This window comes from Bufo bufo, chromosome 4 (genome assembly GCF_905171765.1).
Source record: "Bufo bufo chromosome 4, aBufBuf1.1, whole genome shotgun sequence".
Classification (NCBI taxonomy): domain Eukaryota; kingdom Metazoa; phylum Chordata; class Amphibia; order Anura; family Bufonidae; genus Bufo; species Bufo bufo.
The window spans coordinates 582,259,004-582,285,187 of record NC_053392.1 but is presented as its reverse complement, the minus strand read 5'-3'; the positions used below and the strand labels follow the sequence as shown (position 1 = coordinate 582,285,187).

The following is a 26,184-nucleotide window of genomic DNA, read 5'->3' as shown; positions in this document are numbered from 1 at the left end:
CCCCCAGCTGTTGTAAAACTAGAACTCCCACAATGCCCTGCTGTAGGCTGATAGCTGTAGGCTGTTTGGGCATGCTGGGAGTTGGAGTTTTGCAACAGCTGGAGGGCCGCAGGTTGAGCATGCCTGCTCCAGACGTTCCATAAAATGCGGAATGCATGCAGCTTTTTTGCCTTTTTTTTATTTTTTCGTGTTATCGAATATCGCAATACTTTTTTATGATCGCAAAATCGAATCAAAATTTTTGTATCGTGACAACCATAGGCAAGACATGTTTTTTTTAAATTATACCATAATTATATGTATTTTAAAATGTGGCGACAAATTTTATTTGGCTCCTAAATTTTTCAATGGCCCCTCTATATTCTGGAGTGCTGCAATGTCTGAGCAGTGAAGTGAAAAACAACCCCAGTAGACTAACATTTTTGAATACGATGGTGAGGGTGCACACACAGAGTGACCCATTTCAAAAGGGGGTTTACAGCCATCTGCCCCAAGATGGCATGACCACTACACCTAGCTCAGGTAGTACTCTTCCCTGGCGGCAAGTGGGCAGCATTCTGGTGAACATACAATCCATTTCCTAAGTTATCCCAAAGTTAATTCAGGGAAGAAGGGAGGACATCTCACTTTTCTCCAGACAGTAAAAGGTTTAAAGCACTCCTGCTAGTATAATTAGGTCCTACTATACAGTCACTTCCCCATAGTTTCCTGACCACTTTTAATTTGGTTCTTACCACAGATGGGGCGAGTCCCCTGGCTGCAGGCTTTCGCTTCTTCATTTTCAGGGGGGTTTGCTTAAGTGGGACGTTGTGAGCTCCAGTAATCTGGTTCACTTGCCTGTAGAAGCCATCTAAAACATGGACATGTGCAAATTTTAAAAGATGTTTTATTATGGTACATCAGGATGAAGGGGAGCGTAACCCCGCAATATCGGCTAAAGAGCAAGGAAGTACCTACCCGAAATGCACATTAAAGGGGCTACTAAATGCTTCAGGAGGAAAGGGCTGATTTGTTCACCTGCCTGTAGTTAATACTGTGAGCAGCTAATGAGGAATCAGCACGACAACCTATTACAGTTGATCAGTCAATGATTTTAATGACCTAACTAATGCTAAATTCTCCCTGCAGTGTAATTTAGGTCTGAGGCGAGCTACATAGAGACAGGCTGGTTTTAACCAAATGTCAGCTGCAGTCCACAAGACTGCATACAATTGGATGCATTACTCTGGACTGCAGCTGTACCCGCATTTATCAGACATTTATAGCATATCTTGTGTATATGTCAAAAGTGTTTAAGTGGGGAAAACCCTTTTAAAAGGAGCCACAAAATAGATGAGTGTGATTGTCGGAGGTCTGACTGCTGGGGCCCACGGCGGTTAGTTCAGGGTGGTTGCTGCTCCATTCAACTCTATGGTGCTACCTGAGATGAGTGCATGCATATCTGCTGCTCCAATCAAATCAGTGTCGGAGGGGACATGGGACCCCATGCTTAGCCTTGGTGAGTCCATAGAAATGTACACAATGTAATAGGTTTTTCTAAAGGGAGAATATGCCCAATGTATAATGTGCGAGTGTCCTCACTTGTCTCACTACTTCTTAGCCAGTCACAAAAGTAGGATTCCTTATTCCATTGTAATAAACTAATATTTATAAGACGCCAGCATAATTCACCACACTTTACAATCTGCAATTGTCAAAATAAAGTGGGACTCTAGCAAATATAATTAACACTGGCACATCAAATTGTTTTTGGCTGCAAATCTGCCCAGTCTCTCGCATTAAACCAAAAGTTACTGACTCATCAGGTGTGTATTGAAAAAGGACCTGCACTTTGACAATATGAAGAAACTTTTAGTCAAAGCATAATAGCATCAGTGACTAGTTTAGGCTCAAGCCTGAGCCTTTCAAACTGCAAGATTGAGCTGAAACTAGTCACTGATGATACTATTATGGTTTGAATAAAAGTTTCTTCATATTGTCAAGAAAGCGAGCGCCAGTCCTTCGCTACATACTAGTGGGCCGCCTTCCCTGGATGTGCGCACCACGTGCAAACCGCAGTGCCGGCACATCTTCTCCGACACTCACCACACGTGGGCAGGGAGTGTAAAAGTACCTCTCTTGTTGCAGCGAGTATCCCAGATCATAATGTTTCCATCTCGTCCCCCAGTGCTGAACACAGCTGTGGGAAGAATAATAAAATAAATAAATGTAGTACCATTAGGATTGTATTAGATCCATTACGTGCCCATTCACTCCTGTCACATCATTCATTGTACCCTGTGTGCACATTTAGCATTCTAGAACAGAATTTGAAGCAGATGTAATCTAATTTCAGGTACATTTTATTTCTGTAGATCAGGGGTCAGCGACCACCAGTATTCCCACTATTCTGAAACTTCAAGTCCTAGAATGCAACACACTCCTAGGGGAGTTATAGGAATAGCCAAGCAAGTGTGCATGCTGAGAGTTGTAGTTTCAGAACAGCTGTAGTGCAGAAGGTTGCTGACCCCTGCTGTAGATTACTGATGGACAGACAAAGCCGCTTTCTGATATATCTACCTTTCTCAAACTTGGAGAAGCTAACAGACTTCAGACTGCACTGGTGTCCTTTACATTCCCCTAGCAGCTCTCCAGCTTTCACGTCAAACAGCTTAGCGGTCTGGTCTCCAGAGGCTGTAACCTACAATAGAGAGGTACAAATGTATTCCAACCCTTCAATGTAAAGGTAGTGTGTGTAATGTATGAGCATATATGACTGTATAAATCATCATTACTGAATCACTGCATGCAAAGACTTGATAAAGCCAAGTGCAGCGAGAGATTTTAGAATCAAGTCTAAGATTACTTACTAGTTTGTGTTCTCCTGGCACCCAGGCGAGATCAAAGACTGCATTGGTGTGCGCCTGCCAGTCTAAAGAGGGGGAAAATGCTTTATTCATCTATTATGTACCAAAACGAAACTCAACAATTCCTCCCCGCCTTCCAAACTGCATCTTGCCGATATCAACATGTTTAAGGGAACCTGTCATCAACTTTATGCTGACCTCACTGAGGGCAGCATAAATTAGTGACAGAAATGCTGATTTCAGCGGTGTGTCACTCATGAGCTAAATGTAAGTGGTTGCTGAGAACCAGCATCATAATCATTGCAGCCCAGGCCTTGAAAAGAGTCAAATCTACCTGAGAGTGTCACGGTTATTTATAATTTCCAAATCCACAAAAAAAAAAAATAGACCCTTAAAACTATGATATTTTAATCTAAATGTATCAAAACCTAACGCACAAACTACGATTGGATAACATTCCCAATCAGTCCATATGATAATTACCAATAGTCAAAGGATACAAACAATGAACATATAAATATATACGGGAACGTTAGTATGGGCAGCATAAAGTTGATGACAGGTTCCCTTTAAATATAAAATAGAAAAGTTCTTCTTTTACTCGGGATACTGCTCGCTTCATTAATACACCCATTCACAGCAGTACAAATGCAAAAACGAGATGTAAATCTTACCTTTCAGTATCTTTCGCTGCATGTCCCGGCACTCTGTATCATACAGTCTTACAATGCCTTCCTCATTGCTCACCGCGACAACATGAGACATATGTGGAACTAAAAGAAAAAAAGAATCTTCACCAAAATATACAATGTCCCTATAGTTTGTGTGCCCTGCAGAGACACTGGCAAAGGTAAGGCCTCACAGATAGCACACCGACACCATGCCCTAATGTGCATTTGGGAATGCTAGAAAAAAATTGAAATATCGATTTGAATGAAGAACTGAAATAGTCTTACCTGAACTGAATGAGCATCCGAAAGGTGGCACAGGCAGACTGGCTTCACCGTAAGAGATGTGCTCATCTTCTCTGACGCACTGGAAGCACTGCAGCAAACTCTGAAGAGGGAATCCATAGGACCCTGCATTTTGAAAAATCAGTTTACAGGTTCACAGGTAATTTCCAAATTCAAAACCACAACACCAAATATTACCACAAGGGTGCACTACAGCCCAGAACCACTGAAAATAATACAGAAGGCTCTGTCCACATTTAGTTGTACACTGCACCATTTTTCCAGTCTAAAAGACGAACGCCATAGTGGAAACTGATCAGACACACCTATACACGAGCGGAACTTCCCATTGATGTGAATGGGACAGCTGAGCTGTAATTACACCGGCTTGTTGCTGCTGCGATGTTGAGCAGTGAAAAGAATGCAGCGTTCATACAAGCCCTGCGTTCTCTTCAAACAGCTGAAATGCAGGGATGCCGGAGATCTAATATTGTTAAACTATCCTGAGAACAACCCCTTTAAAGGGATTGTCAAGGTATTTTTCTTCTTTAAAGGGGTATTCCTAATGATCGCTTGGACCCCCACCGATCACAAGAACAGAGGCCTGGACCGCCCTTCATTTCCCCTAAAATGAACAGAGTGGTAGCTCCATTCATTGCTATAGGAATACTCAAATGAATAGAGCAGCCACACGCTTGCCCGACTGGCTGTTCTGGTTATTTCAGGGGGGCTGCAAGGCCTCCGTTCCCGTGATCTGTGGGGGTCTCAGCAGTAGGACCCCCCACCAATCTAATAGTTATACCTTATCCAATGGATAAGAGAACTTCTAACAACCAGAATACCCCTTTAATTCCCCCCGCAGTACCTGTGAAGAAATCCATACTTTGCTCTGTGGCTGCCAGGCTGTCTTCACTGAACTTCTGTGGCCTCAGCTGCAATGTATTCCAAGCAGCACGTCACTGCAGGGCCACCTCATCACTGAGGCCACTTGTTGCCTGCAATGGTACATGCGACCCTGTCCGGGTGAAGGCTGACAGGCAGGGAGCTGAAGTTCAGGAGATAGCCCAGGAGCTACTAGTAGGAATGGGATGAAGGGGTGGGCAGCACGTAAGTATAGAACTCTTCAGATACTAGCGGAAAATAATTCAGGCAACCCCCTTAAGTTTTGTAATCCAGAAACTTCTTAAGGCTGGGGCTACACCTAGACCTTTTAAGAGCCCTTTTAATGGATTTTAACTACTAAGCTACAGCAGAAAACTGACCAATGCGATCTTTTGCCTGCAGCTGTCACTAGATCAGGGATCAGCAACCTCCAGCACTCCTGCTGTTGAGCCACTACAACTCCCAACATGCTCCATTCACTTTTACAGGAGTACTGAAGAGCTGAGCAAGAGTGCATGCTGGAAATTGTAGTTTGACAACAACTGGGGGTTGTTGACCCCTTACTAGATAAGTCTAGGTGTAGCACCAGCCCAACACTGGAATACAGATTATAAACTGCAGCCAACATGAGAGATGAGGGTGCATACAGCTCTTCCACACAGTAAGACTGCTTTCACACACTGCAGAATTTTCTGCAACTGAAAATCAGCTCCATTCACCTGAATTGTGGCTCACAGAAATCCAGGTGCTTGCTGCCTCATTCAATTGAATGGAATTCAGTCGAAGAACATTCTGCGATGTGAATTGCAAGGAAGTAAAAACAAAAAAGCCAGGAGAGAGAGATATTACATTTACTTTCTCCACCCCTCTAACCATGAATTGACAGGCAGCTCCAGGCAGGATCAATGTCTGGGCAGGCCCCTGGGCAAAACAGGCATGCTCCATGTACGACACCCCGTATAACAGCACCCACTGTACCTTAAAGGTGTTGTCTTACTTCAGCAAGTGGTATTTAGCATGTACATAGTGTTAATACAAAGCATTGCGATTCTCCATATTGCTTCCTTTACTGGCTGGATTCATTTTTCCATGGTTACGACCACCCTGCAATCCAGCAGCGGTGGCTGTGCTTGTACACTACAGGAAAAAGTGCCGGGCTCTCTAGCGTCTGGGACCGTGGGAGCTCACATAAGCTAGTGATTTTTCCTACAGTGTGCAAGAACGGCCACCGCTGTGGGATTGCAGGGTGGTCGTAACCATGGAAACCGTGTATAATGGTGATGGAATATTGAATCAAGAAAAATAAATAAAGATAATGCACATAAAGTAGATGCAAGCATTATATATGGACCAAGCCCTCACTCTGATGTGATAAAATCTGAGACACTTAGCCAATATATTTTTTATCAACACACATCTGTGCCCACAAGGGGCGTAACTAGAAGTGCCTGGGCCCCCCACCCAATTTTTTATATACTATTTTTACCCCCACCTGTCCTTTTTATTTTTGATTAAAAAAATTATTTATATGCAAATTACCTTCCTAACGTGCCCAAAGGGCTGTCCCTCCGGCCGTTTGTGCCCAGCTGCGTCCATTATTGCCAAGCCTAGCGCCGTCCCGCTATTATTCACTGCTGTCCTCGTCTTTTTTTTTTCTAAGTTTGCCGTAGTCTCACGCAGTGTCCTGGCAGGAGCCTCAAGTAATGTAATCGCGCGTGCGCCAGAAAGCGGAGAAAGCTGGCGCATGCGTGATTACACTACTTGAGGCTGCTGCCAGGACACCGCATGGGTCCGGACGTGAGTAACATCAGCGCATGCGCAAGACTACAGCGCACTTAGCAAAAAAAAAACACAAGGACAGCAGTGAATAAATACCAGCAGGATGGTGGTGGGCTTGGCGATAATGGGCGCGGCTGGGCACAAACGGCCGGAGGGACAACCTCTTGGGCATGTTAGGAAGGTAATTTGCATATAAATAAAAAAGATTAAACTTGACTGACACGCTGTCGGGCCCCTTGTCAGCCCGGCCCCCGAAGCAGCCGCTTCCCCGGAAGTTACGCCACTGGTGCCCACCTAACCAGCGCCAAGGTGGTCTCCGGTCAGACGGGTCCTACGCTAAACCTACCTAAGCCATTGGGCTTCTATGTTCAGGAGCGCAGACGCCGCACATATGGTGTGCTGCTCCTAGTCACCTCCATGTGCGTCAAGCAACCAATGGGAGGAGGAGCGCACACACCTATATGTACCACCTAATCAAGGCGCTCTATTAGATAGGAAGGGCAAAAGGGCACAGGAATGCTACTCCCAGGATAAAATAGGAGCGCAATGAATCAAGCCAGCAAAGGAAGCTGTCACTTATACCGGCACAGCCGCCGCGCAGATTAAAACATCTGGAATTGGGCACAGCCAATAGCAGGCCGCAACGGTAACTATCCTCCCTAGAATCACCCGCAATGCTAGGGAGGCTCGTTCCCATTGCACCCTGCCATTGGCTGCCCCTTTGCCAGATGTTTTCATCTGCGTGACAGGGAGATGTGGCGGACGTGCTGGAAAGGTAAGTACAACCTCTGTGAGGGGTTCGGGCATATGGAGGGGGGGGGGGGGCACATTATAGATCTTGGATAACCCCTTTAACATTCTCTAAATAATAAATGCTATTTGCTTTAGTGACAGTGGTGCCTTGGAGCAAAGGACATCATCTGCAAGGGGTTTGTATGTCGCCTGGGTTTCCTCCAGACTCCTCTTTGAACAGGAATGTGGATTGTGAGCTCTTTGGGGTCCAGCAAGCAATGGCAGAATATATCAGCGCCATATCAGTGAGTAAAATACATAAATAGGCCTGTAAAGACATTGGAGCATGCTGCTAGTGACTAGGCATCCAAGGGTTAAATGGGGGGGGGGGGGGGGGAAACGCCATGTCCTGCAATGCTGGGCTCCGGGGAACAGTAAGGCCCAGCTGGTCTGTCTGAGGCTGCGGACAGCCGGCCATGTGCACCAGTAACTCACCACTGTGACTCCAGTAAGGCTTGTTCACCACCCGCTGGAACACGGACATGGCTGGAAAGCGAGAACCGACTATATCGAGACGAAACCGCAGCGCCGTGCCGCCCGTCCGCCCTCTCCAGCCGCTCAGCACTAGTGCAAAATTCCCGCGAATTCCGAAATGCAATCTCCCGCGAAAACCAAGCTCAACTCTTAATTGGTTCCCTCAGCATCCAATCCCTGAGCAGCAAGGGGTGAAGGCACGCCTACAGAAAAGTTCGAGCAATCAGAATGTACGTTCCAACGTAATGTTACGTTTCGCGCATGCGCAAGAGAAGGTGTCATGTCGCCCTGCTAGTCTTTTTATTTTTTGTGTGTGAATGGGCTCCAGGGAGAACTAGATCGACATGGCGGCTGGAGGGAGCGGTGCTAGGTCGTTTCTAGCCGATGCCGGTTATGGAGAGCAGGAGCTGGATGCCAACTCGGCGCTCATGGAGTTAGATAAAGGTAGAGGAGGGCGGAGGGTCAGTCATTTAGGACCTTACGTGAAAAGCGCATTAGAAAAAAATAAATAAATAAACAACAGGTGACATATGCCAACCAGTCAGATTAGGGCTTTCATTTTCTGACGTGTAGGCAAATTAAAGCTGTCTCCTGATTGGCTGGCATGGAAAGCCAGGAAATGAAAGCTACAGTCTGATTGGTTGCTCCAGGAAACTTGCTGCCTTGTTTCCACACGTGAAGCCCACACTATATACCCGTCCCAGCTACCAATCAGGTTGTAGGTTTATTTCAAGGAGAGAATGAAGCTGTATTCTGATTGGTTAGACTGGACAGCAGCACAATTTTTAGATAACATGTTGTAATCGGGTTACCCCTTTAAAGGGGGGTTTCCAGGAGTTCAGTATTGATGGCCTATCCTCAGGATGGGTCATCAATATCTTATGGATGGGGGTCCGACCCCTAGCACCCCTGCCAGTCAGCTGTTTGAAGAGGCCGGGATGCCCTAGTGACTGCCACAGCCTCTTCCTAGGCCAGTGATGTCACGGTTATTGGTCACATGGCCTAGGCGCAGCTCAGTCCCATTCAAATGGGAGCGTTGGGACCTCATTAGGCAGGAGTCGGATCCCCACTGATCAGATGTGCTAAGGAAACGTCATCAATATTGTTCTCCCGGGAAACCATTTTGATGGCCGCACAATTTTGCAAGTAAATAGCAGTTTCCCCCCCACATGGCCATTAAAAAATCAGATTGAAGACCTCGCCAATTTGTGTTGTGGCAATACCCTTAGTGGCCCAGGTTCATGCAGTTACTCTTGGAATTTGCGGTCAATTGCTTAAAAGGGTATTCCCATCTGGGACATTTATAGCTTATTGATACGGTATGCCATAAATATCCGATAAATGGGACCCGTTCCTATCTCAAGAACGTGGCCCCCGCCATAAATGAAAAGCAATCTGCGCGTGTGCAACGTCCTCTCCATTCACTACTATGGAGCTTCTGTGACTAGCTGAGCGAGCATGCTCGTCTATTATCGGAAGGTCCATAGCATTGAATGGAGAGCAAGCCTCCACCCCTCCATTCACTGCTGTGGAAACTCCGAAAATAGCCGAGCCAGTGCTTAGCTGATTTTCAGAAGTCCCACAGCAGTGAAAAGAGGGTGGACGCACATGCGCAGCTTGCTCTCCATTTACTTCCGGAGAGGCAGGGGTACCAAGAGCTGTGACCCGCATTTTATGGGACATTTATGGCCTATCCTACCAATATTCCATAAATATCCCAGATGGGAATACGCATTTAAAGGGGTTGTCCAGCCATTTTTAAGTGTTGGCCTATTCCGCAGTGATGAGCGCTGTTCACTACAATGTTGACGGTTGCGCCGCTGACTTGCAGCGACGGAGCTACACAGAGCAGCCGAATGTCAGGGGTGGGATAGACCATTACTTAAAAAAGACTGGACAACCCCTTTAAATCATAATACATCAGTAAGTATTAACTTTCTCTACATGATAAATGCAGTTTGCTGAAATGAGGCTGTGTATAGAGCTGAGGACATGGGTTGCTAGATGGACGCTAGCACATCCGCAATACCCAGTCCCCATAGCTCTGTGTGCTTTTATTGTGGGGAAAAAAACCGATTTGATACATATGTAAATTAATCTGAGATGTGTCCTGTCCCTGAGATGAGTCCAGCGTGAAGGAGTGCAGCACCGCCTCGCATCCTCAGAATCTCCTCCTTGCTCAGCGCCGTAATCTCGCCATGCGCGAGCTAGCGCATGCGCAGTCGTCTGTGTTCCTTCCCTGTGCTGGCATCAGCCTCGGGGAACGAACTGCGCATGCTCTAGCTCGCGCATCGCGAGATTACGCCGCTCTAGCTTTCTTACGTCGGGGAGCAAGGAGGAGATTCTGAACATGCGGAGCGGTGCTGCGCTCCTTCATGCTGGACTCATATCTGCATATCTATCAAATCTTTTTTTTTTTTACACAGTAAAAGCACACAGAGCTATGGGGACTGGGTATTGTGGATGGGCTAGCGGCGATCTAGCAACCCATGTCCTCAGCTCTATACTCAAAATCCCGGTGACAGGTTCCCTTTAAGGTTGTATTTACACAGGACTTTTTTGACCACGCGGTAAATAGCACATACAAAAAAAAAATTAATGGTAAAACCATTTGTGGGTTTGCTACGTTTTTTGATGCACTATATACAGAACAGTGTAACTTCCCCTAGATATCATCACATTGCTGTCAGTGTATTCAGTGGGTCATACAAATTCTTTTTTTTCTCCCCAGGATTAAGGTCTGGCAAGCTCGGGGAGCAGTGTGAAGCCGTTGTCCGTTTTCCAAGACTGTTTCAAAAATATCCGTTCCCAATCCTGATTAATTCTGCATTCCTCAAGCTGGCTGATGTCTTCAGAGTGGGGTAGGAGGTTGGATGTAAAATCTAGAGGACCTGAATGATGTACACCTTTTTGGGTGTAGTAGCAGAATTAGGGAGGTGTCACACACAGTTTTTTGTGTCAGTTATTGATGCAGTTTTTTGAGCCAAGAAGCTAGTAGTGGATCCAATATGAAGGAGAATTAGGCTAGTTTCATGCCTGCGGTGTGTATTCCAGCAGGCTGTTCTGGCAGAGAATTCTGCTGATCCGGCACTGCCGGATATAAACAGAATGCCCGTCGGCCTTATTAAATATAATGGTTTCAGTGGAGATCCAGCCGCGTTCCAGTAGAGTAGACAATGCAGAGAATGGACTGGACACAAACCTCTGCACGCTGCGGTTTGTGTCTAGCCGTTTCCCGGCATTGTCTGCCAGAATTCACACTGCAGGTGTGAAACTTGCCTTAGAAGTCATTCCATTGTATTTCTCATTCCCTTCCAGCCCACTTTTGGCTCAAAATACTGCATCAAAAACTGCCACAAAAAGCTGTGTTTGATACCACTCTTAAAGGGGTTGTAGATCCTGATACAGGAGTCCATCCACCGAGGGCAGGGGCATGCAGACTAGTGCAAGTCACTTTTCTGTACAAGACTCAGCTGAAGTATCATATTAAGAAGTAATGTGAAGGTTGGGGGCCACCGTCTGTGCAATGTAGGGACGTTGGTAGTCAGGGGCACTCTGGGAACTTAAAGTAGCCCTGGAAAAAATACTAAAAGTGGCCCCGTTTTGTAGTCAGATTGTTGGAAGGCAAGGCCAGCAATACCATATTTCGGCACATTATGCCACCCCAACAGAGCCAAATACCACAGTCCATCAAAAAATACTGCCAGCAGCACAAAATACATCCCCAAAAACTTCCACTAGTCGGCCGTGAGGAGGGCCCAGGTGACCCCCTGGGCATCGGCCCACCGAGAAAATTCCCTGTAAGGTCTAAAAAATTCCAAATGGGTTTGAATTGCAAAAAACACAATTCCTCCATAGTTTTATGGATTTTGTTTTTACAGCTTTACCTATGCATTAAAGCTGACCTGTTACCTCCATTCTCTGTTTTTTTAATTTTATTACAACGATACCACATTTATATAGTTTTTCTTATGTTTTAATACTTACATTTTTTTTTATATTTACGTCTACGTAGCTGTGTGAGGCCTTATTTTCTGGACTATATAGGGACAGTTATAATATATAGCTGTCCCTATATAGTGTAAAACAGCTTTTACAGCTCCTAATAGAAATGTACAATTTCAGTGATTTAAGTATATTACAAAAATGGTCAGTATCACTGCCCCCACAGCCCCCCAGGGGACCTGAACATGCGATCATTAGATCGCTTCTCCCATACACTATTGTGATTTCATACCGTAGTGTATGGGACATTCAGTATATTCCTATGGAGCACTGCCACCTGCATGCCTCCATAAGAATACACCTGTGATAGACCTGGTAGCCTTGCACAAACTCCAGCCTATCACCACAACTGAACAGCTTCCCGAATATCAGTGCTGCCTCAGAAGTCGTAGTCACAATAGACCATGGCATCTGCGGAGCTAAATCTCTGCGATTGGCATTATCACCAATCACAGAAATTATCCCCGGGTGTCTGCTGTGTAAAACAGCAGAAACATGGCAGCTATGGCATCCACTCCGCTTTGGAGCAGGTGGCATCTTTAAAGTGCTAAAGTCACTTGTCGTGAAGGGGTTAAAGGATATTCATAACTTATAAAGTAATGGCCTATCAGTAGAACATTTCATCACTTTATGATCGATGGAGGTTCAACCCCTGGAACCCCCATGGGCCCTGAGATTTAAGAGCTTGCAGCGCAGATGTATTGCCATGTCCCCTTCTAAGTTTTCCCTGCACAGTTGTGTTTTTGGCCATCCGCTGCCTTTCCCAGTACATCGGTTGGCTATCTTGCTGGCCCCTGCAGTCTCAGGATCGGTGGGGGTTCCAGAGGTCAGACCCCCACGAGTCATAAAGTGATGGCAGACGGGGATACACCTTTAGAGGGATTGTCTCAAGAAAATATCACCTTTTTAGATAGAAGCTGTAGGTCCAGCTTGTATAACCCCCAGCGTGAAGATGTGGGCTGCCAAACATTGTAGTCTTACATACAGCTGATCATGTATTATATAGTCTGCCAGACTGAGAGTGACTCTTTGTGGACTCTGCTCTGGATTGTAGAAAAGGTACATGGCTGACAGCGGGTGATGATTGCAACTGCATGGCATAGAGTTGCATATGTTAGATGAAACCATCCAATTTTGGGGGGATTGTCCAGCTAAATGGGTCTTAAAGGGTTGGGTTTTATGGAAATATATCCCAGTGTTGGCGTTTCTGGGAGGGACGGGGCATACGGTATTCAGAGGCTAGGGATACAACTGTTGGAAGGTATGAAGAGGCTGAATTATGGTTTGACAGATGCCTCAAGTGCAATGTGAATAGAGCCTGATATGCTCATGAACGGTAGTGAAGTTTGATACTATCTTCTGAAGTCTTGACGCCTCCTGAGAATTTAGCCATATCCACTGCTTTGTCCTAAGGAGAACTATCTTTCTTGCAGCAATAATTTTCTCCGACTGTGTGTACTGAAAGTGACCCAGCAGAGCGAGAAGCACCTCGAGAAGATCCTGAATGTGGAGGAGTTTGTGAAGAGGGTCTTCTCTGTTATACACAGCAATGACCCCGTCGCTCGAGCAATTACTCTCCGGTAAGTGGTCAGCAATCGTAATGCACTGAATGTGTCCTTGTGTAGAAGCCATGATGTGAAAAATGTATGGAACTGGAAAAAAGTGAATACATAAAAGTAAAATACTGCACTGTGATAACCCAGATAGAACAGAAATGTGAAGTAAATGCTATGTGTTCAAGCACGCCTCCTCGTAATCTGATCGCTGTTGCTCGGCGCATGGCCAGTGACACTTTTGAGGCTGTTGCCCTCAGGGGCTTTATGATCGCGCAGGCAGACGGTGGTACTGCGCCTGCGCGAGATTTCCGGCGGCCAAAGGAAGAAGCAAGGGGCGTATATGGAATGTATTAGATGACGTAGCGGAGGGGGCGGCGCCATCCACCTCTTCTGTGGGAGGATATTTCTTGATGAGGAGGCGTGCTTGGGCTGGAAATTAAGGTGGGCCGGGCACTGCAGGGGGGCGTTACTGGGCTCAAGAGAAGAAGAATAACGCCCCTCTGGGCACCTTGGAGGTTCATTTAGATAACAGAAAAGTGGCTTTTTTTTTATCAAAATGACACCATGAAACGAAAAAAAGAAGACCACAGCAGGAAAGAAGGTAGTTTATTGCACATGGCAATGGTGACAGCTTAATATGCTAAAACCTGGTGACAGATTTCCTTTAAGGAATGACTACTACCTTAAAGGGATTGTGCCACAAAACACATTCTACATTTCTTCAAACCAGCATCTATATCTGAATACTTTTGTAATTTCATGTAGTTAAAAATGTATAATAGCTGCTGAGCTATTCAGTAAAATGTATCTGTATAGCACCACCTGTTTTTTTTCCTTTTCCTTATTTCTCTGTCCACCTCACTGAGGTGGTCACACACACTCAGTTTAAATCTTCAGCTGTCACCAGCCATATCTTCTGTTAGAAGCTTAGGGCTCTTTCACACTTGCGTTCTTGTCTTCCGGCATAGAGTTCCGTCGTCGGGGCTCTATGCCGGAAGAATCCTGATCAGGATTATCCTAATGCATTCTGAATGGAGAGAAATCCGTTCAGGATGCATCAGGATGTCTTCAGTTCCGGAACGGAACGTTTTTTGGCCGGAGAAAATACCGCAGCATGCTGCGCTTTTTGCTCCGGCCAAAAATCCGGAACACTTGCCGCAATGCCGGATCCGGAATTAATGCCCATTGAAAGGCATTGATCCGGATCCGGCCTTAAGCTAAACGTCGTTTCGGCGCATTGCCGGAGCCGACATTTAGCTTTTTCTGAATGGTTACCATGGCTGCCGGGACGCTAAAGTCCTGGCAGCCATGGTAAAGTGTAGCGGGGAGCGGGGGAGCAGTATACTTACAGTCCGTGCGGCTCCCGGGGCGCTCCAGAGTGACGTCAGGGCGCCCCAAGCGCATGGATCATGTGATCGCATTGGACACGTCATCCATGCGCATGGGGCGCTCTGACGTCATTCTGGAGCGCCCCGGGAGCCGCACGGACTGTAAGTATACCGCTCCCCCACTCCCCACTACTACTATGGCAGCCAGGACTTTAATAGCGTCCTGGGTGCCATAGTAACACTGAACGCATTTTGAAGACGGTTCCGTCTTCAAATGCTTTCAGTACACTTGCGTTTTTTCTGATCCGGAGTGTAATTCCGGCAAGTGGAGTACATGCCGGATCCGGACAACGCAAGTGTGAAAGAGCCCTTAGTAGTTACAGGGAGAGAGCTGCAGCATGAGGGACACACCCCTCTGAGCTGTGATAGGGAGAGAGCTACAGCAGAAATGACATGCCCCCTGAGCTGTTATAAGGAGAGAGCTGCCAGCCTGAAGGGAATCTAGGAGATAAATTGGGGCAATGAAAGTAGAGATCTCTGGATCCATGTGAGGTACAGGGCTGGTTTTAGCTTTGTTAGAAGGCGATTGTCATGTACTATATGAGGTCTGATTTTCATTTTTTACATCAATCTTTGCATAACCCCTCATGGAATATCCCTGTGAGCTGTTTGATTACAAGATCATGTATTATCCGTTTCAGAATGCTGGGCAGCATGGCATCCATAATTCCCGATCAAAAGAACGCCCACCACAGTATACGGCAAAGCCTGGATTCTCACGACAATGTGGAGGTGGAGGCCGCTATATTTGCTGCGGCTCATTTTTCTGCACAGTCAAAGTATGTTGTTGCTAATTCAGTGTCTTGTCTGTGTGCGGTCTAATGCAGGGGTGAAATAATAATAATCTTTATATAGCGCCACCATATTCCGCAGCGCGTTACAATTCAGAGGGTTCATGTACAAAACAAAAGACATCACAACATAAGCGGCCAATATACAACTGAAGGACTAGGAGTGAGGGCGCTGCTCGCAAGAGCTTACAATCTATGAGGAGTTGGGGTGACACATAAGGTAGTTGATTGTGATCTGTAGCAGGCAAGCCGTTTTTGTACTGAAAGCCGTAGTGTAGGCCGATCTGCTTCAAGTGTGGGACTGTTAGAAGATTGAGTTCAGGCCGGAGGAGTTGGTGGGGGAAGGTTGTACTTGGGGGACAGTCAGTTTAGGAAGCTTGATAAGCCTGCCTGAAAAGATGTGTTTTTAAGGCACGTTTGAAGGTGGAGAAGTTGGGAATTGACCTGATATCTCGAGGCAGAGCATTCCAGAGAGTAGGTGCAGCTCTTAAAGACCGGAGTGAGAAGTACGAATTATGGAAGATTTTAATCTTGGACCATTGACAAAACGGAGAGCACGAGTAGGGGGGTAGACGGAAATGAGGGAGGAGATTTAGGGGGTGCAGCACTGTGGAGAGCTTTGTGGGTGATAAGTTTAAACTGTATTCAGTGGTGGATGGGCAACCAGTGAAGTGACTGGCACAGGCTAGTAGCATCAGTATAGCGGGCAGATGGATAGATGAGCCTGGCTGCAGCATTTAGGAGAGACTGAGAGGGAGACCGATTAATGATGAATTACAGTAGTCAAGACGAAAAATTAAAATGATAATACAGCTTGTCACCACAATATACACTTCTACATAGAAGTTCAGCTTCCTGTATAATCTTTAGAGCATATTATTTATATAGAGGCTGCATATTACAAAGCACTCTACAAGTATATGCGTATGCACAACAATGAAGTGGGTGCAGAGGGTGGAGGATAGCATTGAGTAAAGGGAGCAGGTTCTGAAGAATAGCGGTGATGAAAGGAAAAGGAGTCAGTTTATAAAATGATAGGCCTGCATTAAAAAAAAAAAGTCTTTTAAGGATGTTGGTAATTAACCTGATTGTGCACTGGTGCTGCATGAGACAAATCTTTAACCCTTAGGCTACCAGCGCCGTACATGTACGGTGCTGGTGCGATGTGTAAACACCTCGCACGTACAGCGGGCGTCATGACCGGCAGATCTCTGCTGTTTCATACAGCAGAGACCTGCGGCTAATTACCGTGACCGGCAATAATGCCGATCGCGGTAATTAAATGCTTTAGATGCCGTGATCAAGTGACATAACGGCACCTAAATGCGCAAAAACCCGGAAGCTCGCGCTTCCGGGCTTCCTACCTATGCCCCGTGTGTCCAATCCGGGCATAGATCGTTGCGCTGAATACTAGTAGCTTTACTAAATAAGCTAGCAGTATTCAAACTGCAATTCTTATTTTCTCGCCCAATTTCCTTGGGGGACACAGAAGACCTTGGGTATAGCTCATCTCCCTAGGAGGCGTGACACTAAGTGAAGACTGTTAAGCCCCTCCTCCACAGCTATACCCTCAGCCTGGAGAGAGAGACTGCCAGTTTTTGCTTAGTGTCCAAGGAGGCAAGACACTCCCTGCTCTGCAGGGCTGGTTTCTCCTTGTTTCAATTTTAGATTTTTACTTTGTTTTATTTTCTTTTTGTTCCAGATCATCAGGGATAACAGAGACGCACTAGACCTCTCTGTTCTCCCGGGGTTGAGCTGCGCCAGTGCCGGTCACCCGCACTGCTGCCTCCCCCACAGAAGGCAAGGTGGACCAGGGCAGCCCAGCTCCCCTGCATCCCGCCAGCGCAAGGGTCGCCCGCACGCCAAGTCCCTCCCCCGGCGTCCTGCCACTACGGTGCCAGTAGCTGAAGGGGCGACCCTGCTGGAACGGACCGAGGGTGAAGACGGCTATGGTGAGAGATTGGCTTCTCCAGCCCTACGTCCCCGTCCCCCCCCCTCGGTCTCCTGCGTGCCTGACCCTTACCTGGGCCTATGGACCCTTCTGTCCCTGCTAGACCTAGGCTGGCCCTGGGCTGCCGCAGGTCGACATCTGCTCCCTCTCTCCTGGCCTCCAGGACATTGGCACCCTTGTTCCTACAAGAGGAATGCCTAGGGAGCTGCGGAGGTCCGCACCTAGCTGCCCCTGACGGAGGGGTCATGCAGGCGTCCCACCCTCACAGACCCGGTCTCAGGGTCCCCCTCCCTCTTACCGGCCACTACTTCAGGGCCAGAGGGCCCGCGCCTTGCTGCCACTGACCCTCCCTGCTCTCACGGGCACCGGTCCAGGGGAAAGGTGGTTGTAGCTGCCGGCAGGGGTGAAATCATATGGAGCGCTGTTCTAGGCCAAGGGCCCGCTCCAGGGGTAAAATGGCTGCCGGGTGCAGGGTCCTGACTTCCGGACACCTGGGTGGGCACCGCGGCCTGCAAAGGAGCGCTTCAACAGCCCCAGCCGACCGTCGGAACCTTCCGGTCGGCCGGGCGCCGAAGTCTTGTGTTCCACTTCAAGACGATCCCGCTCTATCCGGGTCCCCGGCTCGCGGGGTGGGCACCCGCGGCCGGTATGTGCCGCTCCGTAGGCCCGGCTGGTACTTTAAGTACTTGCGGCCCCGGTCAGCCGGGCGCCGCTAAAAATTTAGGCCCCGGCTCTTCCGGCCCGCGGGGTGGGCACCCGCGGCCGGTATGTGCCGCTCCGTAGGCCCGGCCGCTACTTTAAATACTGTGCGGCCCCGGTTCGCCGGGCGCCGCTAAAAATTTAGGCCCCAGCTTCACGGCCTACTAGGCCGCAAAAATTCAGGCCTCTGTTGGAGGGGGCTGGAACTTCTCCAGGCGCGAATTTTTCCCGCCTGGAGGTTCCCCCGCCCACAGAGGATGGGCCTGTATGGGTGGATCTGTGCCCTGTAGGTGGCATCTGCCTCAGTGAGGCTGTGTGTTTAAAAAAAAAAAAATAATAAAATAAATATTTATTATATATATGACTTGTGGGCTGCGCAGGACGCTGCAGCCTCATCTCAGAGTGCTGCCTGTATACATGCCCCCCTTCCATAGGCGGCATGGTGTCGCGCTCCCCGGCTGCGGCGCTGCCAGGTTCTTTTTTTCCCCTTCTGGGGGTTTTTTTGCCCTCTCCGCGCTACGGCGCTGGTCAAGGTGCATGCTTTTTCCGTAGGCAACATTCGTCACCCTCTCCAGTTATGGTGCCTGCCATGTGCAGGACCCCCCTCCTGGGCGGGATACTGCACTCTCCCTAACTGCGGGTTGGCCTTGTGCATGATCCCCCTTTCTTTGGCGACCTACTGCAGTTTCTCCGGATACAATGCTGGCCATGTGCACGACCCTCTTACATAGGTGGAACACGGCACTCTCACTGGATTCGCTGCTGGCCATGTGCGTGCCCCCCTTCCATAGGCGGAACGCTACACTCTCACTGGATTCGTTGCCGATCATGTGCATGACCCCCTTTTTTAGGCGGAATACTGCACTTTCACCGGATACGGTGCTGGCCATGTGCACGACCCCCTTCCTTAGGCGGAACTCTGCACTCTCACTGGATTAGCTGCCGGCCATGTGCGTGCCCCCCTTCCATAGGCGGAACGCTACACTCTCACTGGATTCGTTGCCGATCATGTGCGTGACCCCCCTTTTTTAGGCGGAATACTGCATTTTCACCGGATACGGTGCTGGCCATGTGCACGACCCCCTTCCTTAGGCGGAACGCGGCACTCTCTCTGGATTCGCTGCCTGCCATAGGCATGACTCCCTTCTGTGGACGGCATTCGGCACTCTCACTGGATTCACTGCCAGCCATGTGCATGACCACCTTCCATAGGCGATATGATGTACTCTCATTGGATTCACTACCGGCCTTGGGCATGCCTCCTTCCCGGGTGGCGGCATACATACACTCCCTCGGTCGGTGGTTGTTCTCTCGCCTGTACATTGTTGGCCATGTGCATGACCCCTATACATGCACTCTCTCTGGATCCACCGTCGGCCACATCATGACCCCCCTTCCGTGGGCGGTGTACGCACTCTCACTGGATTCGCTGCCGGCCATGGGCATGCCTCCTTCAGGTGGCATACACACATTCTCACCGACTGCTCGCATTCTCCCTGAATGCGATGCTGGCCTTGTGCATGATCCCCCCCCCCCCCTTCCTTTTCTGGGCGGCATACTACGCTCACCAGATACGTTGCTGGCCTTGAGCATGGCCTCTAACATGGGCGGAACGCTTGCGCTCCCCTTGGATACGGTGCTGGCCTTGTGCGTGACCACACCTCATTCCATGGGTGGAATTTTGCACGCTCACAAGATTCAAGGCTGTCCTTGTATGTGCTGTACTGGACTTGCACATGTTCCCCTTCATTGGCGGAGTAGTTACACTCTCACGAAATTTCGGTGTTGGGTGAATTGTTGCACACTCACTTAATGCTAGGATAGCCCTATGCATGTCCCCCTTTTCCCTAGGTGGACCTCCTGCGTTTCCGCTGGATACTGTGTGGCCATGTGCATGGCGCCTTTCTGGGCGAAGTATGGTATGCCCTACTTCTCTGACGTAGGTCCGGCCTTGGGCATCTCCCCCTTTTTGGGGCAGGCCTTTGCATTCTTGCCCACTGCAGTTTGCCAGGTACATTTCCTCCCTTTCGCGGCGGTCAGTTTGCGTTCCATCGCATTCCATATTAGTCTTGTGCATAACTCCTTTCAGTTTGCACTCCCGTAGATACTGTGGCACTCTGTGGCTGGCCCTCTTCGCGGTGTTATATTTTTGCAGTGAGCGGACGTTCTTGTGCGTTGTTTGGGCCGTGTATGCCTTCTCGTCCTGTAGGTGGGTTGGCCTTCTCACTGCTTACGGGGCTACTCGTACGTAGCCTCCTTCCTCCTGCGACATTCTTTTTCTCTTGGGATACGATGATTGCCGCAAGCCTTGCACTATTCTCTAAGGAGATCATTCTGGTGCAGTGTGGTATGATTCTTTCCGGATTGGCGCCCTCGGTGCTTCAGTCTGATCTGCTACCAGGTTCGGGCCGCTCTTCTTGGGAAGGTCACCCAACTTCTCTTGGGTGCTCGCTTATACAGGTCCGGGGGACCTCCACCTTGGGTTCTTCAGGGTATTCGCCTTCTGCGTGGCGGTGAACCGGGCGTCTCTGTGTAGCGGTGTTCTGCTTTTGAGCTGTCCTATGGCCTCTCTGTTGCCCACTCCCCCTTTTTTGGTTGGAGGGTGTTATACCGGCCTCTGTCTCGCCTGCCTTTTCTCGCCGGCTCTGTTTGACTCCCACTCGGTACAGATCATTCCGATGTGGCGTCTGTTCCGGCCACGCTTCAGAGGCTGTTCCTTCACTGCCCTTCCCTCTGGGGAGAGCATGTTTGTTCATTTGGATGGTTATGGTGTTCCTTTTCAGTCTCCCTTGTCCACACTGGCTGTACTAGCTGTGTGCCTAGTTACCGGGTCTACCGCTTTCTGTCCTCCCGCTGGGTGCAGATTGCGTTTTTTCCATTCTAGGCAATGTTTCGGCTTTGGATTCACCTTCTCGGTAACTTGGGAGGACTACCATTTGGTCAGGAGTGTCTTTTGATCTCCCACACCGGAACTGTAGTCTGTCTTCCTGTGGTGGCTACATTGGCTTCGGCTTTAGCCTGTCTTGTCCTGGCGGTTGCTGGGCGGACCCTTCGGTTCCTGTCCGTTTGTCCTTCTGCTTCCCCACTCTGGGGGGATACGGGACAACCTTGCTCGGGGGCCGACGGGACCAGTTCTACCGACTGTTCTACCCGTGTTACTGGTCCGCGCCTGATCATTGGGTTTTCACCCGCTTGCCCAGGCGACTCTAGTGGGCTCGCTAGTGTTCGCTTCTAGCCGAGTTTTCGTCCAGGATCTGTGGTAGGACTTAGGGCTTTACCTGGGGTTCTGTGGGAAGCTGGGCGTTCCCCCACTCTGCCTTTCTCCATGGTTCTGTCTTTCTCCAGTCCGGCCTGGACCTGGGGCTGGGACTCTGTTGCTTGAAGTATCAAGTGTCATTCCTGTCCTTCCTCTTTCAGCGTTCCCCGTCCCTCTGGGCCTGTCAGGAACTTCTTCCATGGAGCGGCTCTTGGGTTCCTTTGTACTGCCCTCCGGTACCGTCCTGGGAACTACATACTGGGCTCTTGGCGCTCCAATTTTTCCTTGGAGCCGTTACAGAAGTTCTCTCTACTCCTTCTGTCCTGTACGGTTGGGTTTCTGTAGCCATCGTGTCTCTGACGGGTGCCTGAGTGGCGGCCCTTCTTGTTCCGAGCCTTCTGTCTTCCCCCAGGACAGGACTGTTCTCCATTCCGTCTCTTCCTTCCTTCTGAAGGTGGTATTTGTCCTTCATTTCATTGAGGCAGTCGTCCTCCCCTCCCCCCCCCCGGGAACGGACACTTCACCGATTTGGACGTTGTTTGGGCCTTGCAGTTTTTACTTGGAGATCTCCGACTCTTGTCGAGTTCGGTCTCTTATGTTTCCAGGAGGTCCGAGCAAAGGGTTGACGGCCTCCAGGGTGGCTTTCTTCCGCTTTCTCAGAGTGGCTCTTGTTGTGGTTGCCGCACCAAGGGCAGGGTCCTGCTTTTGGTGTCACCATTCATTTGGCCAGGGCCGTCGGTTTTTTCCTGGGCCGGAGGCTTTAGGCTTCGGCCATCCATTTGTGCAAGGCGGTCACTGGTCTTCCTTGCACACCTTACCGAGTTCTACAGGGTGCATACGCGGGCTTCGGCGTATGCTGCCTTGGGTTTTTTTTGATGCCTTCGGGTGCTTCGCCTTGGTGCTGTGGTCCCTCCCCCTTTGGACTGCTTTTGAACGTCCCAAGGTCTTCTGTGTCCCCCAAGGAAATTGGGCGAGAAAACGAGATTTTTGTATAACTTACCAGTAAAATCTCTTTCTCGCTCTTTCCTTGGGGGACACAGCACCCACCCATTCTTTGTTCTTCTCTGACTGTTTCCGAGTTTGTTTTACCCTTAGGGTAGTTGGCTTGTTGGTTCCAATTTTTTTTTTTGGACTTTGCCTTTTCTCACTACTTGGACACGCAACTGGCAGTCTCTCTCTCCAGGCTGAGGGTATAGCTGTGGAGGAGGGGCTTAACAGTCTTCACTTAGTGTCACGCCTCCTAGGGAGATGAGCTATACCCAAGGTCTTCTGTGTCCCCCAAGGAAAGAGCGAGAAAGAGATTTTACTGGTAAGTTATACAAAAATCTCGTTTTTGCCACCAGATGGCATGCCAGGATAAGAAATGAGCAAAAGTGAGCAAAATAAGCTAATAATAAATTCCTGATAAAGCATAATAAAAAAAATTTAATCTCATATATGAGGCACATAATGATCACCAAAAAAAAGTCTAAATATATATATATATATATATATATATATATATATATATAATATATAGAGACGAAAGAAGTCAGACTGCACTCCAAAATGATAGTGAAATAAAAAAGTTTAATCACCCATAGTATGGCAAACTTGCGACGTTTCGGCTCACAAGAGGAAGGCTGGTGCTCCCGCTGGATTCTCTCCTTTTTCTATATATATATATATATATATATATATATATATATGTGTTTAAATCGCCCCCCTTTCCGTATAATTAAAAAATAAATACCTAAATAACAATAAATTTAAACATCATGGGTATCACCGCGACTGAAAATGCCCATACTATTAAAATAGAAAAAATAAATTCCAATACGGCGAATGGCGTAATGCAGGCATGCTCAACCTGCGGCCTTCCAGCTGTTGCAAAACTACAACTCCCAGCATGCCCAAACAGCCTACAGCAGGGCATTGTGGGAGTTGTAGTTTTACAACAGCTGGAGGGCCGCAGGTTGAGCATGCCTGGCCTAACGGAAAAAAGGGCCAAAAGGGCCAATTTGCAATTTTTTCATTGCTTCTCTTACCCAAAAAAATGTAATAAAATGTGATCAAAAAGTCACGCATACTCCAAAATGGTATTAATTAAAAGTACAGATTGTTCCGCAAAAAATGAGCCCATAAATCCCTAAACGGCTCGGTAGACATAAGTATAATAAAGTTATGGGGGTCAGAATATGGATATATATATTAAATTCTCGACGTTTACATTTATTTTTACACTATTTAGACATACAGAACCTATGCATATGGGGTATCATTGTAATCGTACTGACCCAGAGAATGAAGGGCATGGGTCAGTTTTGCAGTAAACAAAACCCGTAAAACGGTGGAGGGATTGTGTTTTTTTCCCCAATTTCAAAAACTTCGAATTTTTTTACCGCTTCCCACAACATTTTATGCCATAATTAATGGTGGCATTAGAAAGTACAACTTATCCCGCAAAAAATATGCCCTCATACAGCTATGTGACCGGAAAAATAAATAAGTTATGGCTCACTGAAAATAGGGAACAAAAATGAAAATGCAAAAACCTCCGGTATCCAAAGGGTTTAGGTGAAAGCTTTGAATTATGGAGGAGGATGATCTCGGGTGGTTGGCTGAACGAGGAGATATGGGGTGGTACAGCACTATGGAGAGCTTTATGGGTGAGCCATTTAAAGGCTCACCTATAAAAAAAATTCTGATTGCATTTTACTCATTTTGGGCTAAAAAAAAAATTTTCAATAAGAAAGAGCTACACATGAGCCGTCAGACGACGGAATTTAAAGAAAACAAAAACTGACAGCCTGCAAACAGACTGATTTTTAACCCTGTATCTCTGAAACATCTGAACATTTTTAATAAAGACCAATTGAAAAAAATTCTTTTTAGCCCAAAATGAGTAAAATATAATCCATAATAAAATGCGCCTTAAGGTGTGCATAGACATTTATTGTATAGTGCAAGAGTAGACAACCTCCGGCACGCCAGCATGCACTCTTGCTCATTTCTTCTCAGAACTCCCATAGAAATGAATGGAGCATGCTGGGAATTGTAGTTTCACAGCAGCTGGAGTGCCGAAGTTTGCCCCTGCTATAGTGGATGGACAACGAGTGAAGCGACTGGCACAGGATAGAGCCATCGGTGCAGCGGTTGGACAGAAAGATGAGCCTGGCTGCTGCGTTCAGGATAGATTCTACAGAGGAGAAAGTATGGAGGGGGAAGGCTAGTCAGAAGTGAATACCAGTAACGAAGATGAAAATGAATCAGAGGAACAATAAGAGTTTTCTCTATGTCCTCAGTAGGAGGTTCTGGAGATGTCTTTGGGCTGACGCAGACATGAGCGTGCCCGTATGCATGTCTAATGCTTTCCATACACAGCCACTTCTGCAGTCTGCTGTAGGGAGAGATAAAAAGGATCCGATCACTGACCATTCTAATCCAGAGTAATCCACAAGATCACTGTAGTAATTCAAAGCAGTGTAAAGCCGCTCTCATGTGCATTTCCTCTCGTTTAATTTTTTTCTTCAGAGATTTTGCTGCTGGAATCTGTAACAAAATTGGAGAAATGATCCAAGGTGAGAGGTTTTTCTTTTCTTCATCTTGTGCTGATATTCTGTCACTTTGATGCTTTTCTCATTCGTGTACAGTCTATAGCGGAGGTTAAGGCCGTGTCCCCCAGTGCACTGGACAAGGAAAGGATTTTGCAGTGAGAACAGAAATCCAGGAATTCTTTCTTTATCATAGGCTTGGCCACCCCAGTCGATTTAAAGCTGAAGCTGATTCCCATTCTACAGCACATGCACCATGATGCCATTTTGGCTTCTAACAGCCGACATCTTCTGCAGCAGCTTGTCACCTCGTACCCCTCTACAAAGATGGTGATTGTCACACTGCACACCTTCACCTTGCTCGCTGCATCTTCCTTAGTGGACATTCCTAAACAGGTACATGGGGGGTTTGCATAGATTTTTCTTAAAGGTGGGGTTCCAAGGCTGTAATATTGATGGCTTTAGGATAGGCCCAGGATCAGCAATCTCTGGCACGCCAGCTGTTTTGAAACTACAATTCCTAGCAGGTATAGTTGCTAGGATAGGATGTTCACAAAACTCCCATAGAAGTGATTGGTGCATGCTGGGAGTTGTAGTTTAACAACGGCTGGTGTACCTGGAGATTTCTGACCCCTGGGATAGGCCATCAATAACGGAATGTGGGAGCTCCGATTACCAGCCCTGACACAGTCCCATTCATCTGCCTCCAGAGCTCTATACATTGTCCTATAGTCCATCTGCTGGGGTAACGACCACACGGAGCAGCCATGCTGTGCTTGGAATGTGGCCACCAGCGGCCCAGTACCGCGTGGCCATATGAGCCACAGCTGCTTCCTATTAACTAATTCCAAATGCATTGTTTCTTCTGTGCGGTGGCCATTACCAGTGAAGACAGAAGAAGCAATACGTTTGCAATTTGTTAATACAATGCAGCTGCAGCTCATACGGCCTCATGGTACTCGCTCCAAGCACAGCCGCTCAGTGTGGTCGTACCCTAAGGCCTCCTGCACACGAACGTTGTGTGCACCCGTGGCCGTTGTGCCGTTTTCCGCTTTTTTTCACGGACCCATTGACTTTCAATGGGTCCGTGGAAAAATCGGAAAATGCACCGTTTTGCAGCCGCATCCGTGATCCGTGTTTCCTGGCCGTGAAAAAAATATGACCTGTCCTATTTTTTTCACGGCCAACGGTTCACGGACCCATTCAAGTCAATGGGTCCGTGAAAGAACACGGATGCACACAAGATTGGCATCCGTGTCCGTGATCCGTGGCCGTAGGT

The 26,184-nt window shown here is 47.8% G+C and overlaps 2 protein-coding genes across 2 annotated transcripts in view; one reads left to right on the top strand and one right to left on the bottom strand.

Annotated features, from left to right (window-relative positions):
* DTL (denticleless E3 ubiquitin protein ligase homolog) overlaps positions 1-7,819 on the bottom strand; it is a 31,255-nt gene extending 23,436 nt beyond the window's left edge. Inside the window, exons 1-7 of the mRNA XM_040427581.1 lie at positions 7,688-7,819; positions 3,803-3,925; positions 3,521-3,619; positions 2,850-2,911; positions 2,560-2,680; positions 2,114-2,179; positions 735-850 (exon numbers count right to left, since the gene is read on the bottom strand). Of these exons, the coding sequence (XP_040283515.1) occupies positions 735-850; positions 2,114-2,179; positions 2,560-2,680; positions 2,850-2,911; positions 3,521-3,619; positions 3,803-3,925; positions 7,688-7,736 (636 nt within the window). The 5' untranslated portion in view covers positions 7,737-7,819. The remainder of the gene's footprint in view (positions 1-734; positions 851-2,113; positions 2,180-2,559; positions 2,681-2,849; positions 2,912-3,520; positions 3,620-3,802; positions 3,926-7,687) is intronic.
* Positions 7,820-8,006: 187 nt separating this feature from the next.
* Positions 8,007-26,184, top strand: part of INTS7 (integrator complex subunit 7) — a 64,431-nt gene continuing 46,253 nt past the window's right edge. Inside the window, exons 1-6 of the mRNA XM_040430396.1 lie at positions 8,007-8,170; positions 10,458-10,587; positions 13,165-13,311; positions 15,317-15,454; positions 24,886-24,932; positions 25,102-25,301. Of these exons, the coding sequence (XP_040286330.1) occupies positions 8,071-8,170; positions 10,458-10,587; positions 13,165-13,311; positions 15,317-15,454; positions 24,886-24,932; positions 25,102-25,301 (762 nt within the window). The 5' untranslated portion in view covers positions 8,007-8,070. The remainder of the gene's footprint in view (positions 8,171-10,457; positions 10,588-13,164; positions 13,312-15,316; positions 15,455-24,885; positions 24,933-25,101; positions 25,302-26,184) is intronic.